General features: G+C 44.1%; 1 protein-coding gene across 9 annotated transcripts in view; it reads right to left on the bottom strand.

Annotated features, from left to right (window-relative positions):
- Positions 1-703: 703 nt before the first annotated feature.
- SLC39A13 (solute carrier family 39 member 13) overlaps positions 704-17448 on the bottom strand; it is a 65320-nt gene continuing 48575 nt past the window's right edge. For 6 of the 9 annotated variants that reach the window (XM_071744929.1, XM_071744925.1, XM_071744927.1 and 3 more), the window contains 9 exons: positions 15303-15602; positions 14911-15024; positions 13197-13315; positions 11813-11965; positions 6042-6131; positions 5622-5672; positions 5273-5405; positions 5040-5139; positions 704-3451 (listed from right to left, as the gene is read on the bottom strand). In XM_071744929.1, the coding sequence (XP_071601030.1) occupies positions 3376-3451; positions 5040-5139; positions 5273-5405; positions 5622-5672; positions 6042-6131; positions 11813-11965; positions 13197-13315; positions 14911-15024; positions 15303-15570 (1104 nt within the window). In that variant the 5' untranslated portion in view covers positions 15571-15602 and the 3' untranslated portion in view covers positions 704-3375. Of the gene's footprint in view, positions 3452-3914; positions 4516-5039; positions 5140-5272; positions 5406-5621; positions 5673-6041; positions 6132-11812; positions 11966-13196; positions 13316-14910; positions 15025-15302; positions 15603-17252; positions 17362-17448 lie in introns of those variants that run through there. The other 3 variants (XM_071744926.1, XM_071744928.1, XM_071744932.1) reach the window with 2 other exon arrangements.

Genomic DNA, 17448 nt, shown 5'->3' with positions numbered 1-17448 from the left:
AGAAACACCAGAGTAAGCCACGTTTCCTAAATCTGCAATATCATTGCACCACCCTACCCTCTACATCAGTTCCTTGGGCTGCAGTTTCAGAAGGCAGGAGTTTTGGCAAGATCATCACCTTAGAAAATTCCCACAAACGGGATGCCTTCCAGTTATGCTTCCCTCTGTACTACTGCAGTTGTGCCAGAGCCACTTTGTGGAGCATCTGAACTGAACAGCTGATTAATCCGTGGTATTTTTGATTACTTTGGAGAAGAAAAAAGGAACGGGGGAGGGAGGCACAGCCCCACAGGGAGGGGTCCCAGCACAGCTGAAAAGAGCAGCACAAAGCCAGGGACAGAGATTCCAAAATAGGCATTTCTGGCACAGCCCTCAGACCATGAAATTATTCCCTTGATCACCTGCCTGCCTTCATCTTCTTCCAGCTCTGGGGTTACAGTTTTCCTTCTTAAAGAATCCTTTCAGTAAAAAGTGAAAGCCATTCTACCATTCAGTATTTTTAGGCTGAAAATCTTCCAAGGAAAGAATGGTGTAAGACAATTATAGAATCCCATGGTTGTGAAAGCCTGAGGAATAGAAAGGGTAAGACTCAACTCCTCCAGATTAACCTAAAGATACTGCTCAGTAATTCAAATGAAATTTCAATTGGATTTCTAATTCAATGAAAAGTAGTAGCTTCAACAGAAAAAAAAACAAAAACCCACACGGAAAACCATTTATTTCATCTCTATTGTCTCCATGCAGAGCAGACCAATACAGATGAAGGGGGAAAATGCATAAGAGCAGATGCAAAAATAGAAAATACAATTCTCTCTGCATTTCCAAAAGTGACAAAAGTGGTGGAGTGATGCTACATTTCCTCTCCATCCTTAGCCCTACGGCTGATGTAGTGGAAAACTAAAGAGCCCCTCCCTCTCATAACCCCCCTGCTACCTCCTCCTACCAGGGTACCTTCCCAAGACTCACAGACTGCCCAGGCCTGTAGTAGCAGCTAAGAAAAACTCAGAAATTCCTTCTTTGGTGTCACCTACTTCACATTCCTGAACGATGAGCACAAACTCCTGACTATGGCTTTGTCTTGGCAAGGCTCAGTGCTGATGCAACGCCAGCTCATGGGCACTCACCTGGCACTGCTTCAACTTCCATGCCAGCCTTATTTTGAGAAAGACATCTTGGGAAACAGCAGACACATCTTTCTGTGCAAACCTGCTTCCCTCCAGGCCCCTTCCACAGGGTCTGCTTAACTTCAGTCCCTGGGGAAGGGGGAAAACAGAACCCCCCACAGCTAGAACTAGAGGCTTAGTATATTCCTCCAGCCCCTGCAGGCTCATCTGATTACTCCTCCTTCCAGGAAAGCAGGACGTGGATGCTACCTTCAGACTTTGGGACAATGAATGATAGAGTACTTGACAAAGGAAGGCAACTTTGTAAGGAGGAATTAAAAAAAAAATGCACTAAGCCTCCCTTGCTGCAGTGAAACTATTACTGATGTAAGCCTGGGGTAAGGAAAGCTGGAAAAAAAAAATTTAGACAGTAGTTCCTGGGCAGAGAGAACTGCAAGCATGAGCTCTACAGTGCCCTCTGAAAAGTAGGACAGGAGCTGTCATAAAAAAAGAACTGTGTCAACAATTCAGAAATCTCTTAGGGAAGTAAATGCCTCTGCCGTGGGCAGCATACCTGCCTTGTTGTTCTGACCCAAATTGCTCTCTCAGGGGACAAGCCCTCTTGATAAGGTCTTGTGCAGAGCTGTACTGATTTACAAAAGCTGTTCAGAGGCAGGGATGACTTAGTGCAATTCACGTTGTGGCACCTGTTGTGTTCAGTGACTCACTGGTTCAATGAGACCTGGTTTTAAGCAGGTTTAAGCAAAGTGAGGATAAGCTCTGCAGGAGGGATGATCTAGTAGTTGTGCACATCTCTGTGGCAATAAAACATCCCTCTGTATAGATGGCCTGGACAGTCTTGTGAACTGAGATGTGGGCAAAGCACTAAGGCCACTTATTTTTACTGGTCTCAAATTGCCAAAATTTTTATCCCAAGTATCACACAATGGTAAACTTCTCTATAAGAAATCATCACTCTTTCATATGTCTTTCTCTCCCTACTCAGCACACAGCTTTTCTTGACCCGTTTTTAAGAATCTTTTCACTACAAGTTTCACCCTTCCCATTTCACTCTCCCTCCAGTTTTCTGTGCTGCTTGTGCCCCTTCCTTTCAGGGCTGTCAGTATTATTTCTTATTTATTCATCCCCAACAGACTAACTCCGTGGTGAGATAAGAAGCCCAGAAACAGACTGCCACCTATGTTTTTGCATATAGCATGCACCTAAATAGTCTACACTGAACAGAGGAAAAGCTAACCAGGGGTTCTTGGTTGCTGACCAAGCTGTAGTGTTCAACTATTGCCCAAACTGCCCCAGACTTAGGGCTGCTGTAGTGTGCCAGGCAGGGTTAACATGCTACACCCCAAGAGATCTCTGAAAGGTGGTGTGGGGCAGAGGGTGGGTGAGTCAGGTCACAAGAGCAGTCTCAGAGCCATGTTCAGCTAATAATTATGAGGAGAGGGAGCTCGATCACAACAGCTACATGGCTTTCCTTCCAGATGTGAGCTAGTAGTATTGCAATAGAAGAAACATTTACTGACCACTTTTTGGATAAACAGTTAGGCTGTGCTGGCTACTGGAGTGGTTAGGGCTGAGGCAAGTATTGTTCAAGGTGAGCTATTTAATTGTAGTGACCTATCCTACAGTGCCTCAAGCTTTTGGTTCAATTTCAACATACACAAGTAGATCAAAGAGGTGGACTGCTGAGGCTAATGCTACCTTTAGGACCAAATGAAAAGCTGGATCCAGTTGGAAAGGGTCCTTTCCCCTCTATCTCATAGCACCATAACTTCTCACAGGTAGGAAGTCCTGGCTAAAGCTGTTGAGTTTGTTCTTAACTTTGCCACCCCTGTTCTGCCTCCAGCCCTTAGAGTGGTAGGAAAATTCCTTCCTTTTCATCAGCTACAGGAATCGCCTCTGTTGTTTTCACACAAGAGCTTGGGAGGTGCAGTTCCATCAGAATGAGCTGAATGAAATACTGTCCATTCGCTGAGGAGCAGTTGTTCAGTTCATTTCAGCTCGCTGTATCTTTTGCTCCATTAAAAACAAACCAAAAAATGGAAGCCCTGATGTGCTGATTTTAGCAGAACAGGGACAGGAGAGCCAGGAAACGAAGTCCTGCACACCCAGACCTCTTCCTCACCGGCTTCTCATACCAGCAGCCAGCTCTGCACACACACGCACAGGCAGTAACATTTGTGTTTCTTATTGCTTTGTAACAGCTCAGAGTCACCGGGGTGGCTCTGGGAGGCATCGTGAGGTCTGCAGGAGGTCACTCAGTTGTGAGCGATAGTAGCACCATGACAGTAATGCCTGTACACAGGAGCAGGATTTGCTGCAGGGAGTTCCTGGGAAAGAAACAGCAAAATTAGGAGAAGACACAGACCAAGCCCAGTAGGCAGCAGTGCAAAGGCTGAGGAATGTATTTTTTTCCAAATCTGCCACAGGAACACAACAGCTCTATACAGCCACTAACACAGGTGAGAAGACTCCTCCCCAGTACCCCAAGCAAAGAATCTGCCTATACACTGAGCTGTATTTGTTCCACTTGGCTGCAAGGCCCAACTTCAGATTTTAAAATCAGTTTAAGCTGATTCAGTCATGCAGCCACCCAGGTACACATTCCTGTCCTGTCTCTCACAAGAGAACCAGCATTTGTGCAGCATGTTCACAGATATTTTAAGGACTTCATCCAGCTAACAACCACAGTTACAATTTTATTTAAAAAAAAGAAAAGAAGAAAAAAAAAAGAAAAAAAAGAAGAAAAAAGAGAAAAAAAGAAAAAAATAAAAGAAAAAAAAGGAAAAAAAAAGGAAGAAAAAGAAGAAAGCTTATTAATTTTGCCACTCTTTTAGCACCATTTCAGGCTTCTGATGGATTGAAATGAATATGTATGTACCACCTCTGCATACTCTGCCAACAGCTCTGCCAGCACAAGAAGTTACCAACCCAGAAGTAAGCTCCCAACTGGTCATTAATATTTCTTCACCAGAGATTCCCTGCCTCCTCAGCTATAACTTTGAAGCTGTGTTTTGAGCACTTCTTTAACTGTTTCACTTAAAGTGAACCAGGTCAGCTAAGGCCTCTGATTTCAACTACTGAAGTTTCCTGTCTCATTATAAATAAAACAGGGGGGAATATTGAGGGGCAGCTCTGCCAGCAGATCTGAGAGGGTCTTTACTGAGGTACAGCTGGATTTGGACACATCCCTAACCAGGCTACAAGACACGTGGATAACACAGACACAGGGAGGTCAAATACACCAAAATACATACAACAGTGTTGAAGACAGATGACTGAGGTGGGATACAATAACAAACTATGAAATGCTGAATGATAAAGAGAAGAAAATCGTTATTTTCTACTCACACAGCAACAGAGCAGCATCTAATCAAAATTAATAAGCAAGAGGCTAAAAAACAAATAATAAGAAGCATCATTTAACACAGTGCAGTCGAACTACGCAAACGTGCTGTCAGTGGGACACTGCAGAAGCCAAAGGAAAGGATGGGGGTCAGAAAGGGCCGAGGGAAGTGTGTGAAGGATAGGTTCACATGGTTATCAGACACACACCCCTCGATGGGACCCTGGTTCAGACAGTCCCTAAACTAATACATGCCAGGAGCTGACAAGACAGACTGGGGGATGGGTCACCTTACTGGACATGTTTTTGAACAACCTGCTCTAGCTGGTTGTGCCAGACACTGCTCTACCACCCTATTTGGGACTGACCCAGTTGAAGGTTCTCATGTTTTATAGGGTCTTTATAGTCCCATAAATGCAACTGCTAGCACAGCAGTCTTTCTAGATTCTGGCCTTTCCCATGGGATTTCGAAAGTTGGCATTCATGTGCTCCCAGAACAGACATGGAGAAGCATTATATCCCCGCTCTCTAGCAGCAAGAATTGCTCCAACAGGACAGGAGGGAGCACTTACCAAGGATTCTTTTCCTCCAGGAGATCAGGCACAACATTTACCAAGGCAATATACAGAAATCCTCCAGAAGTGAAAGGGAGGATCCAGGCAACCGTTTCCCCTGCACAAAACCAGAAAGCTTTTGTTATCACTGAGACAAAGCCATAGGAGCAAACAGAGAAGGAAAAGGAGAAACACCTGGAGACAATAGGCTCTCCCTCCTGTTCTGATAGAGGCCCCAGGGAGCTTTTTACCTGCTCCTTTTGGTGACTGAGCACATATTGCAAAGCAGGCTCCTAGAACTCCCCCCAGAGCTGTAGAAAGCTGCATCTTGGCTGCACTCCAGCGGTCAAAGCCAGCCCGAAGTAGGATTGCAAAGTCTCCAACCTAAGAAAACCAAGAGCTGACAGTTAACAAACATTCTCTGTCACAAAGGACACCCAAAACAAGAGCAGTGCTCTGAGACTGTTTCTAGTTTTCCATGTTGCAATTCTTCCAGAGGGAACAGCTTTCAAGGGGACAAGAAAATGTTAACCAGAGCCAGTCTTGTTCTTAGCAGATGAAGCACCCTTGTAATCCCCCCCTGATACAAAGCCCTCTCACCTCATGTGGAATTTCATGCAGGAGAATGGCCATTGTGGTTAGGAACCCAACCTGCAGCAAAAGAGAGAAGGTGGTTAGGAAACAGACCCCTCAGCTCTGAGATGAGACTTTGATCAGCATGTCAAGGCCCCTTTCTGCAAGTTAAGAGTTGTTACTCAGATTGTAGATCTATTTAACAAAAGGGCAGCTGAGCTATCCCTTCCCCTAATGCCAGTACAAATGATTAGCATCAAGTTTGAAGCAGCTCTGCATCAGAGGCTCAGGATGGGGCTGCTATTTACTGTAGTCTCCATTTTTTAGGAACTTCCAGAAAATAGGAGGGAACTCTTCCCATCTTTGTGGGTTTTTGCATGTTGCATAAAACTTGGGAACTGCAGTACAGCTGTGAGCTTCTCATGCAGATGGTGACAGAAACCTTACCTTTCTGCTGACCAGGAAGCTGGCTGCTACTGCCAGGCCATGTGTAAAGTTATCAATGGTGTTGGCCAGCAGATTGAGGTATCCACTAATCTGCAAAGAGAAAAAGGAAGACACATATGAAAAAAACAAAAACAAAAACCCACAACAACCCAAACATGAAAAAGGAAGAGACATATGGAGATGAAAGAAAGCACAAGACTTAGGCTATAGAGAGTCACCATCAGATGGGAAAGGTTAGGACATGGCACTCAAACTGTGGTGAAGATCAAACTATGTCAGTTCTCAAGTAGAAATTAAATGTTAGGTTCAGTTTTAGAGTAAACTAAGATTTGGGGTAGGCAAGTATTTTCTGAGAGTAGGATAATCATCTTATGCAAATGACAAAAGGCCCTAGAAACAGAAAGAAAAAAAAGAAGAAAGCCAAAAGACAAGAATATATCAGATTCTAACTTGAATGCATTTTAGGTAACACTGACTAATTTACATAGGTGACTGCCTTCAAATATGACCTGACCTTGTTTTCTGGTCATTTACTTTAATATACAACAGTTAAATATCTCCTCTTCAAAACATGGCAAGAACAATGCAACAGAACAAAAAAGAAATTGCTCCTTATAACTAAAAAAATCTTCAAGCATTGTACTAAAAAAGCTTGTGCTTGTGGGTTTGCTTTCCCTTAACAAAGAATAAAAAAAGAAGACAGTGATGACAGTCACCAAAAATCCACCTACAAGAAGGCTGGATAGCATGTGTGTGCATTTGCATATAAACATATTTTGTAAAATTATAAGCATAAAGCAGCTTTCTTCCTCACAAGTCCATGTTAGATTCCCCTATCATGACAATTATGGTACTCCCCAGAGAAAGTCTGAGTATTTGACCTGAAGTGATTTATAAGGGTACTACTCCAGCTCTTTTGCTCATGGGGTTTTTGGGTTTTTTTAAGTGATATTTAACAAAAACTACTGCATGTGAGTCCTGAGATACTGCAGTTCACCCTTCAGCACTGCAATTAAATGATGATCAGACAGGTGTTAGCCAATGCAGCAGACTCTCTCTGGACTGCAAGAACCAAGCTGGCACACAGTAACTCCAGACACAGGGCAGCATCATAGAATGTCAGGGGTTGGAAGGGACCCTCCAACTAAAGATCGAATCCAACCCCCAGGATGCCAGAGCAGGACACACAGGAATGCTTCCAGGGTTTTGAAAGCCTCCAGAGAAGGAGACTCCAACCACCTCTCTGGGCAGCCTGTTCCTGTGTCAGCCTCACAGTAAAGAAGTTTCTCCTCATACTGAGGTGGAACTTCCTATGTTCTAACTTAAATCCCTTATTCCTTGTCCTATTATTGGGCACCACTGAAAACAGATTGGCTCCTTCCTTTTGACATCAACCCCTCTGATATTTACAGACATTGGGAAGATCCCCTCTCAGCCTGCTTTTCTCAAGGCTGTTGAACAGCCCCAGGGCTCTCACACTTTCTTCATATGAGAGATGCCCAAGTCCCTTCATCACCATCCCTTGGCCTCTCTCCAGTAGATCCGTCTCTCTTGAACTGGGGAGTCCAAAACTGGATTCAGTATCCCAGGTGTAGTCTCACGAGGGCAGAGTAGAGGAGGATGATAACCTCCATAGATCTGCTGGACACACTTTTCCTGATGTACCCTAGGATACCACTGGCCCTCTTGGCCAGAAGGGCACATTGTTGACCCATGAAGAATTTAGTGTCCATGAAGACTCCAAGTCCTTTCTCCAGGGAGCTGCTTTCCAGCAGGACTTCCCCTAATCTGTACTGGTGGCTGTGTTATTCCCATCCAAGTGCAGGACTCTATGCTTGTCCTTATTGAACTTCATAAGGTTCACCTTTCCCCAGCTCTCCAGCCTGTCCAGACCTTGCTGGATCTGAATGTCACAGCTCAGGTGGGGCTTTCTGTCAGGCACCACCTTTCTGCAGGGCACTTCTACTGTACAGTCTCAGGAAACCTTTATAGGCTCTAAACTTAGAGCCTATGATGAAATATTAAAAAAATAATAAAGAATTAATTAAAAAAACTAACTATAGATCATGTTCAAGTAATAAAATAAGTAACATCTCCACAGTGGATGCAGTTCTCTCTGTGTTTTTGTAAGAAGGGGAACAAGAAGGGTTGCATATAGGCAGACCCATGAACACAGCAGTTTTACTTCTCATTCCTCATTTTTAGTCAAATATTGTTGTCTAAAATTTCTCCTTTTCATGTTGGTATTTTACATGGTAGTGTTTTTCCCACAGGCTACCAGTAACTATTTACATAAGTTTTACACAAAAAATGCTTTCCTCATATAGGGAAAAAATAGACTTCATGATTAAAACATTATAACTTCTTCTTGTCAGTGGCTTGGGCAAAAGCTGTCACTGAAAGATGCAAAACCTTGGAGTGTTCAGAAATAAACTGGGTTGATGTGACAGTTATGAGCTTCTGACATTTACATTCTGTGAATTCCTAATAGGATGTTCTCCTTGCTCATAAAGAGCAGAGCCAGATGAAGTGTTTATGCTCACGCTTCAGAATTAATGTCACTGTGCAATAAAACATACTTCTACAAATCAGCAAGAACCCCACGTGCCACAGGGAAAAAGAAAGAGTAAGCAAGACAAAAGAACTCTGCAATGTTTTCACTTGTGAGGGAATAAAGGCTGCAATGCAGGACAGAGCTGATTTACATCTGGTTGCAGAGAAAGCCTCCCACCTGCAGTGTTCAAGCTAGGACAAATTAATACAGCAGTAACCCAAGAGCAGAATTTCTGACCTATCTGGAGAAAAGATGACAGATTACAGTTTACTAAGTGATAAGCCCTGAGAAGTGAGTTTATTTGTCTGTTTGTTTAAACAGAATCTTTCCCTTTCTGTTTTCTGAAAAAAAAAAAGAGGGTTACTGAGTGAATAGTAGTGCCAAAGAAGCCTGGCTTGCTGTGGCTTTCTCTCTTTTTTTTTTGCAAGCTCCTACACTCTGCTCACTTCCAGCCAATGCTGTTTCATTGCACGTCCCTGCACAGCCCCAAGGGCATTACCTGCTGACCAGCAGCAGCAGCCAAGTTCTGCCAGGGGATTTCAATGGGGCATTAGTTGCATTACTCCTCTACCACCATGCTGATTTTTATGAAACTTGCAGAAGTTTGATGACCCTCGACTTTTATCCTCTCTTGCACTCAAGTCAAATTTATGGGTTCGAAAATTATTGAAAATGAAGGGCAGAACAGATGGAATGACTGCTTATGTTGTTGCCTAAGGAAACAGGCTAACAACAAAGATAGAGCTTGGTAGGTTTGGTAATTTCCCCCCTACCAGAAAGGGTATCAAAGTACTCAGATTATATACTCAGAAGGTAGAAAATTAAAATTACACATTAACTCCTTAGTTTCTATTTCATCCATATTCAGAGCAGCCTATGCCTGAACAGACATGTCAGGATTTTAAAGCTGGAAGAGCTTTCCATGGTTGACTAGGCCTCCTACATAACACAAGTGAATGAATCTTGTTCCATTTCTGCACAGACCATTGTTTCTTAAGGTATAGTGTACCTTGTAGAAAGCAGCTTAGATCACAGCTTAAAACTCTTAAGTCACAATGAATCTACTGCGTCCCTAGGGTACATTCTTGTGTTCCACTGGCATTTTACCCTCAGTTACAGAGTTGTCTGATTTCTAGACTGCTACTGTCTGGTACAGCTTTAACTATTCAAATGTGGTCAATGCCTCTTACATGGGTATTTGGATACTTCCAGTCATTCCTGTCACATCTACAGATCTATAGATTAAAGAAAATCAGTTATTATCACATGCTGCAAACCTGAAATAATTATTTCAGCTCTCCCCTGACCTCTTTACAAACTATCAGTAGCATTTTTAATATTGTGTATAAGAGTACTGGAAAAAGTCAGAGAGCTGTCACTGTTGCTGTGTATAAAGAGAAGCACTTGCCTCTTACATACAGTTTCCTACTCACCCATCCCCCTGGCTGTAGCATCATAATGGAAGAATGTGTTCAAACAATTTCCTACTGTGATTCTCACACCTTTTTCCAGGGCATTGACTTCTAGAAACTATCTTATAAATGTGATCTTCATTCTTTCTTTCTCAATCTATTCCTTAACCTTTGCATGTATCAGAACATGTTAAAAATTCAGCTCTTTTGATGAAATTATTCAGTATTGCTCACATCACTGACTTCAGACCATAATGTCCCACTTAAGTAATACAACAACAACAACAACAACGTAGTATTTGCAAATGTGAAGACATACTGCTTTTAAAAATAATCACTTAGAAAGATCATAAAGCACCAGTGAACAGATATGAAGAATGCTGCATTAATCCATTGCCAACACAGAATACAGCTAATACCACTTGAAAAGAATGTATCTTCCATAAGATCAATTAGCATTGACTACATTTGTTGGGTTTTTTTTTTATATTAGGACCAGGCCCTGCTAAATTGTGTCACTCATCATTGTTTCATTTCTACTTGAAGTCAGTGGTAAACTGACCATGCTTGAAGTCCACGGTGCCTTATGTAAAAATTTATAAAATAAAGGCATGATGCTGTGTAACCCAGTAACACTGGTTCCTCCACCACTGCCACCTCTAGGAACACCCGTGCAGCACCCTGCAGCCTGAGGAGTGTTCTGTACAGAGCACATGAATGTGACATCTCAGAAGTACCCACTGATAGCAGCATCGTTCCCGTTGTGCAGGAAGAGCTCTGAAGTTACAGCAAAACATATTTAAAAAAGAAAGACTGAAGAGCCTCTGACTGACCACAAATCCAGGATTAGGCTACTTCATGCAACCACTCTTTTCATAGTTGCTCTCCTACAATTTTGGACGTTTTCAGAGGCTTTCAGCTCAAATTATAGGTCCTCCTTCGCCAAAGCAGTCATTTACTCTCTTGCTTGTGGTGTTTGTTCAGACAGGGATTTTTGCAGTGCAAAGATAGTACCATAAACTGAAAGCAAAGCCAGTCTAAAAGTTAGACACCAGCCCATGGTGCTCCCTTATCCCAGCACTACAGGCTGCCTGTCTGCATGCTAAGCTAATTCAAGTAGTTAAACTAAAAGAGAAATAAAACTAGGGGACGGGAAAAGGAGAAAAAGAGAAAGCTAATTATGTGCCCATTTAGCTCCCTGAATAAGTTTCCTGTGGAGCTGCATAATGTCCAGTGCAAAGGAAGTGATGGGAAATCCAGGTTTGAAGGCAGAAGTGGACAAATAGACCTTTTTGGCAGCAGATAAATATCTAACCTGAGAAACCAAACTTCTATGTTTTACAGTGGATAACTGTAAGGCAAGACACTTCCAAAAGATGTCTTAAAAGGAAACATGCAGCTCACAACTGGTACAATGCAGGCACTACAGGACTGAGTAATCCTGGTACAAAAATTTAAACAAATAAATATATAACAACTATAAGAAATAGAGTAACAAAATGTGAAAGTATTGTACTTTGGTCTCAGGATTCAGCCAAAATGCATATTATCAGACTTATGATTTACAATTGTGACTATGCCTCTACTGCATAAGCTGCAGTGCAGATTTTCTCCAAGTCTGCTATTTCCTCACTGCTGGGACTCTGACAGACACTCTGACATAGCAAACTTAAGCACAACTCACTCAAACACTGAGTTCCTCACTTAGACACAGTTCTTACCACAGACAAGTCATCCACCTGACGGAATTTTAAAACATCTGCCCAAAAACCTAAGATGTGAAGGTCAGTTTGTGGGTCTCTTACCTTGATTCTGTTGTTTGTTGGACAGGACTGGAGAGAGGAACCATTACATTGGGCTGATCCTGCTCCTGTTCTCTGGGACTCACCTGCCACCTTTGGCAGGGGGTAGCCACTTCCATTGGGAATCTTTCCAGCTGGTGCTTTGGAGTCACAGCCCTAAATGAGGGGAAAACCACTTGTCAGGAAAACCTTTGTCAGTGACAACTAAGCATGAATCAGGGTCAGAAATCCCATCTTCACCCTTAATCCTTTTGTCTTCACAGCACAGATCAGCATCTTGGTACCCCAGTTTGATAATGACAACTGCCAGAAATGAGAGTGATTTCAGAGGGCATTGTGACATCTGCACTGTGAGACAATGAGAACAAAGACTTCCCAGTCACCAAGAGAAGGAAAGGAGAAAGACAGAGGAGGATTTGGAGTCACACTGCCTCAGCATGAGCCAGGTTCCACTGGAAATACAAGGGTCTGGGCCTGCTGTTCTTGCTGGCAGCTGCAGCCCAAAGAAACAAAGCTCAATCTGGGTGAGGGAAAAAGAACCTTGCCTTTCAGAGGGCATCAGAATAGCCAAGGGTAGGGAATGTCAGCTGCCAAACAGCAAACTGGTTATCTTAAAACTTCAGTCTCCCTGTAAATGAAAGGATTAAGTTCCTTTCAGACTTTTAAATCCTATGTTGAGTCCAAGTAACACTCAGCTGCCCTAATGCAGTGCCTGACCAGCTCTCAAAGTCATGGCACAGCAAGGACTGAAGGACAGTCAATAGGAGTTGCTGCTAGGAGTTGTGCAGATGTCTAAGGACTATGTCCCATCATACAGTTACCTTCTGGTATCTCTGTCTATATTGCCCCTTTGCAGCTGGGTGACTCTCCCCTGAACTATTAGTTAGTATTACCTGGCCAACCATAAGCCCCTTCTACCACATAAAGTTACCAAAAAAATCCAGGCCATACCCAAGATGAGTAGGTAGTGAGGAACACTTTCCAGAGTGGTTGATCTTTGTCCTGAGGACCCAGAAGGAGTGTGAGTCACATGGCTCAGGAATATGCATCATCAAAGTGTCATCCCTCAAAGCTTACTTGAGCGCATCTGCAGAGTGCTCCAGCTCCCATCTCCATAAAAGGGGAGCTCTCTTTTACACACACCACACCAAGAACAAAACCAGCCCAGAGGTGAGAAATCTCATCTAAAACCACAAAACCAAAGCCTGGAGATAAAACACCTTTGAGAGCCCAGTGTCAAAGAAGTGGCAAAAAGCTGCCTGAGGGCACTGACAAGCTACTCACAGCTCCAGAATCATTTGTTGAACCTGCCAGATAAGGCAGATGAGGTGTTTAGTACAGTGCTCCAAACATAACAGCACTCCTTCCCCTCTGGCTGGGGACTTACCACACAAGGGGACTCCTCTTCTTTCTCTAGGAATATCTTCTCTAACACCAGGAAGGTCAGGAGACCAATGATCACCCAGAGACCCAAAATCTTCTGCTGCTGAAAGCTCTGCCCTTCTCCTGAAGGATAAGAGAGAAATCTTCATGTTACTGTCAAGTGCTTCCCACCTGTGAACCCAGCCCATCCCAGACAGTTTAACCAGCAGGCTAAAAGAAAAAGAAATAACAATGGAGACACTTCCTGTGAGGAACAAGGAGCAAATATATCTCACAGACTGAGATATCCCGTTTGCTTCAATAATGCAATCCAGAATATTTCCTGACAACACTGGGAATTTTCCTGAGCTCCACAGGCAAGTGAGGATCACATCAACAAAAAACCTGCAGATGTATCTACTACACAGCAAGCCCTGACATGAGATCTGCCACTAACAGAGCTACAGACTCACCTCCTCCTTCCTGCCACACCTGGGTAAGCTATTAAGCCCAGAGCTATAAACTTTCTTTTCAATTACAGCCAAGCTTGTGAGATAATCATCCACCCAGCCTGGCTGCAGAAATGGAGATTGCATTGCTGTGGAAGAACAGAATGACTCTATAATGGGGCTCACATGGGTCAAGGAAACCTTTACACTTCAGGACAGCCTGGCAGAAGCAAACAAGCAGAGCAGAAAAAGAGCCACTTGGGAACCACTGCAGAAGGGGCAAAAAAAGGACAGCAGGTTCTGCTGGCAGTGCCAGAGCTGTGAGAAAGAAGAGGACTGAAGGCCCAGCAGACTTGAAATCCCAGGACATGGGAGCAAGGAGGCCTGGGAAACCCTGGGCATCCTTTTCCCTCTCTCACATTTTCATCAGAGAAATGATTTCTTGGTTTCTCAGTGGGTGGGATGCACTTGTGCCCACCATGCTATCAGCCTGCTGACACAATCTCTACAGGTTTCAACAACCCTGGATATCTGAGGGGTGAAGGAGGTACACTGATACTACAAGCTCTATGCCAACCCAAACAGTGGAGAAGGAAGGTTTCTGTCACCTGCATTTTCTTTCTCTCCCCATGTCCTCGCCCCCATCTCAGTCATAGCTCTATTGACACCTTTCTGTGAATTCTTTCTGAGCTAAGATTGAGAGGGCTGCACATTTGGGCTCCCACAAATCAAAGTACCCAGTGCGGGGCCCCAGTTATTCCCAAGAAAGGGGCTCTAGGAGTAACATTGTTACAGGGACAGATTTATGGGCAAGATGCACCTGATGGGGCAAAATCCCCAACTGAGATGGTGCACGTGTTCATGCATCAGAGCACACACATGCATAGATTCCCAACAGGTTCAAGAAGAATTCCCTTTCCTTACAGAAAGGGCAAAGGAAAATCAGAGATTTACAGGAGCCCAAGGCAAGGCAGGAAAAGTTGATAAACAAGAAAGCCATTGCAAATTACTAAGCATAAAGAAACCACGGCAAACTCAGGAAGCCTCAAATCTCAAAATCTCTGGAGGACTGCAGAGTACAAAGATGAAGTATTACAACTGTTTGTTATTGTTCTTATATCCCTCCCAAGGCTCTGGCTTTTACACATTGTTTGGAAGAGAACACCAGCCTAGACCAGTTTTGGGGCTGACACAGCCTGACTGGTCTTGTATTTTTGGGATGGACTGGACTCAAAAAAAGGCAGCAGGAGGCATAGCACGGGGTGCTTCTGGCACACATGGCTTTCCCACCTGTTGTTGCACTGCACGTATAGGCCCAGGCTTCAGGAAGCAGGTGAAGAAACACATTCCCCAGTAGCCCACCAATTGCAAAACTCAACAACTGCTTCAACCGGTGTGATCCAGCTGAAACAAAGCAAAAAAATACACAAAACCTGAAGGAATCTCCAGCTGAGATTTTGCACAGAGACCTAAACTGGAAGCATCTGCAAAGCAAGCTTCCAAAGGAGAAAGCACAAAACAAACAGCGCAAGAAAAAGCCCTTTGCTTTATCTGGCTGGCACACAGCAGTGTGTGGGAGTGTCCTGGATGGACACTTTGCACCTGCATGGTGCAAAAGAAACAACACTCTTTGTGGAAGCTCCATCCAGGGGTTCCATTTGTCCAAGGACTCCCTGTCTTACCTTCTGACCGCAGCGCAGCTCCCGTCTCAACTGGGATCACCAGCAAAGGGAAGACCCCACTCAGCCCCACCATGAAGGACCCGATGAGGGAACAGATCCAAGCATCCAGGCGCTCGCTGCTGAAGAGGCTTCCCCAGGACTCTGCCTCCTTCTCGCAGAGAGGACCAGACCCAGCAGCACCACGACTCCTCGGGAGCTGCTGAGCCTCACAGGCCACCATCAGGAACAAGGAGAGTGTCCCATCCAGTAGAAGCTTGCGCTTTGTCATCGCTAAGTGGTCTCAGCCAGGTTGGCCAATCTCTGGAAAGAGCAAGGGGAGGGAGAGAAATTCTCAGAGTTTGTCTGAGACCCCCAGCACCCTGGGGGAAGGCTCTCAGTCACACCACCCCCTCCTTCAGCATCTCAGCACAGGGTCCACAGGAGGGCAACTGGGCTGGTGAAGGGATCCAGCACAGATCCTATGAGGAGAGGCTGAGGGAGCTGGGGGTGTTGAGGCTGGAGAAGAGGAGGCTCAGGGGAGACCTCATCACTCTCTACAACTCCCTGAAAGGAGGTTGGAGCCGGGGGGGGTTGGGCTCTTTTCCCAGGCAACTCTCAGCAAGACAAGAGGGCACAAGAGGTCTCAAGTTGTGCCAGGGGAGGTTTAGGTTGGACATTAGAAAGAATTTCTTTCTGGAGAGGGTGATCAGACATTGGAATGGGCTGCCCAGGGAAGGGGTGGATTCTCCATCCCTGGAGATATTTCAAAAGAGCCTGGATGTGGCACTCAGTGCCATGCGCTGGGAACCACAGGGGGAGAGGATCAAAGGTTGGACTTGATGAGCTCTGAGGTCCCTTCCAACCCAGCCCATTCTATGATTCTATGATCCGAAATTCTTCCCAATTTCAACACGGCACTGAAGGACAGAGAGGCTGTTTTATCATCAGGTGCAGAGAACTGCATGAGACATCTTGTGAAAAACTCTGCCTCTCAGCATCTCCCCTCAGGTGGACTGGACAAAGCCTCCAAGTACCCCTGTCCTTGCCCTTCAGTGTCCCAAGGCTTCAGAGAAAGGTACTGACCTGAATGCTACTCAGGTGAGCCTTCTCTTTGCCATGGAACAGCATTGCAACATTGCAATGTGCTTGCAGTACACTGGGATGCAAGACAGGCAACAAAGCAGAAATGCATAAACTCATGTGTGGTGTAAGGAAGGTGAACAGAGGGAGATGATTCACCACCTCTTCAGACCTTCAGCCAGCAGAGGAAGCCCATGAGGGTGAGCTTCAAAACAAACCAAACATGTGACTCTTCACCAGCGGGTAACTCATGTAGTAGTACTTCTCCAAAACTTATGGAAAATGTTACATGAATTCAGCAAAGACAGGAGAAATGCAAAAAGACAAATCTACTGATTGCTCATGGTTAGAAAACTCACACTGGACACAAAAAATCCCCTTATATGAAAGAAGCTATAGGCTGGAAGAGAAGCTGGAAAATATCATATATACTTGTCCTGTTTTCATTCTGCCCTAGAAGGATACTGGGCTAGATGGTCTTTTAGTTAAAATCAGCACAGCTGTTACTAAGAACCATTATATCACAAAAAAAACCCCACAAAACCAGAGAAGTGGCCATGTTAGGAGAAGAAAATAAAAATAATTACACTGCCATTGCTGAACAGGAAAAGAAAGCAAATGATGCAAAGGACGAATTGCAAGCACTCCAACAGCTCCGGAAGAAAAACAGTGACAAGTAAAAATAATTTGGAAATGGGAGAAAAAAAGCAGGTTAGAAAAGAACAGCTTAACAACTGCTCACAAACAGCTTTAGATTGAGAGAGAAAAGTGACATTCACCTGAAAGCATGTAAGAAACCAGTCAAAGTAATCTGAAGCATTAGTGACCATCTTTGAAAATTTACAGGAGAAAAATTGGCAGAAGGCTGGAGAAGCATCATGCCTCACCTACCTTCATAAAAAGAAAAAAAAAGTTGGCAGAAGACTTAAGAAGTTACAGACCAGTAACTTCAATCCTCTGAAAGACTCTTGATCAAGTTAAATGATCAGTTTGTAGTTACCTATAAGAAAGTATAAAGATTGTAAAGCAGTAAGTAACAGCCAGATAGAAAAGGGGCCTGAAATCATCAAGACACAATTCTGGGTGT

The sequence above is a fragment of the Heliangelus exortis genome, chromosome 5, assembly GCF_036169615.1.
Source record: "Heliangelus exortis chromosome 5, bHelExo1.hap1, whole genome shotgun sequence".
Taxonomy (NCBI): Eukaryota; Metazoa; Chordata; class Aves; order Apodiformes; family Trochilidae; genus Heliangelus; species Heliangelus exortis.
Note: the sequence above shows the minus strand (reverse complement) of the source record. Positions and strands in the feature narration are given on the sequence as shown.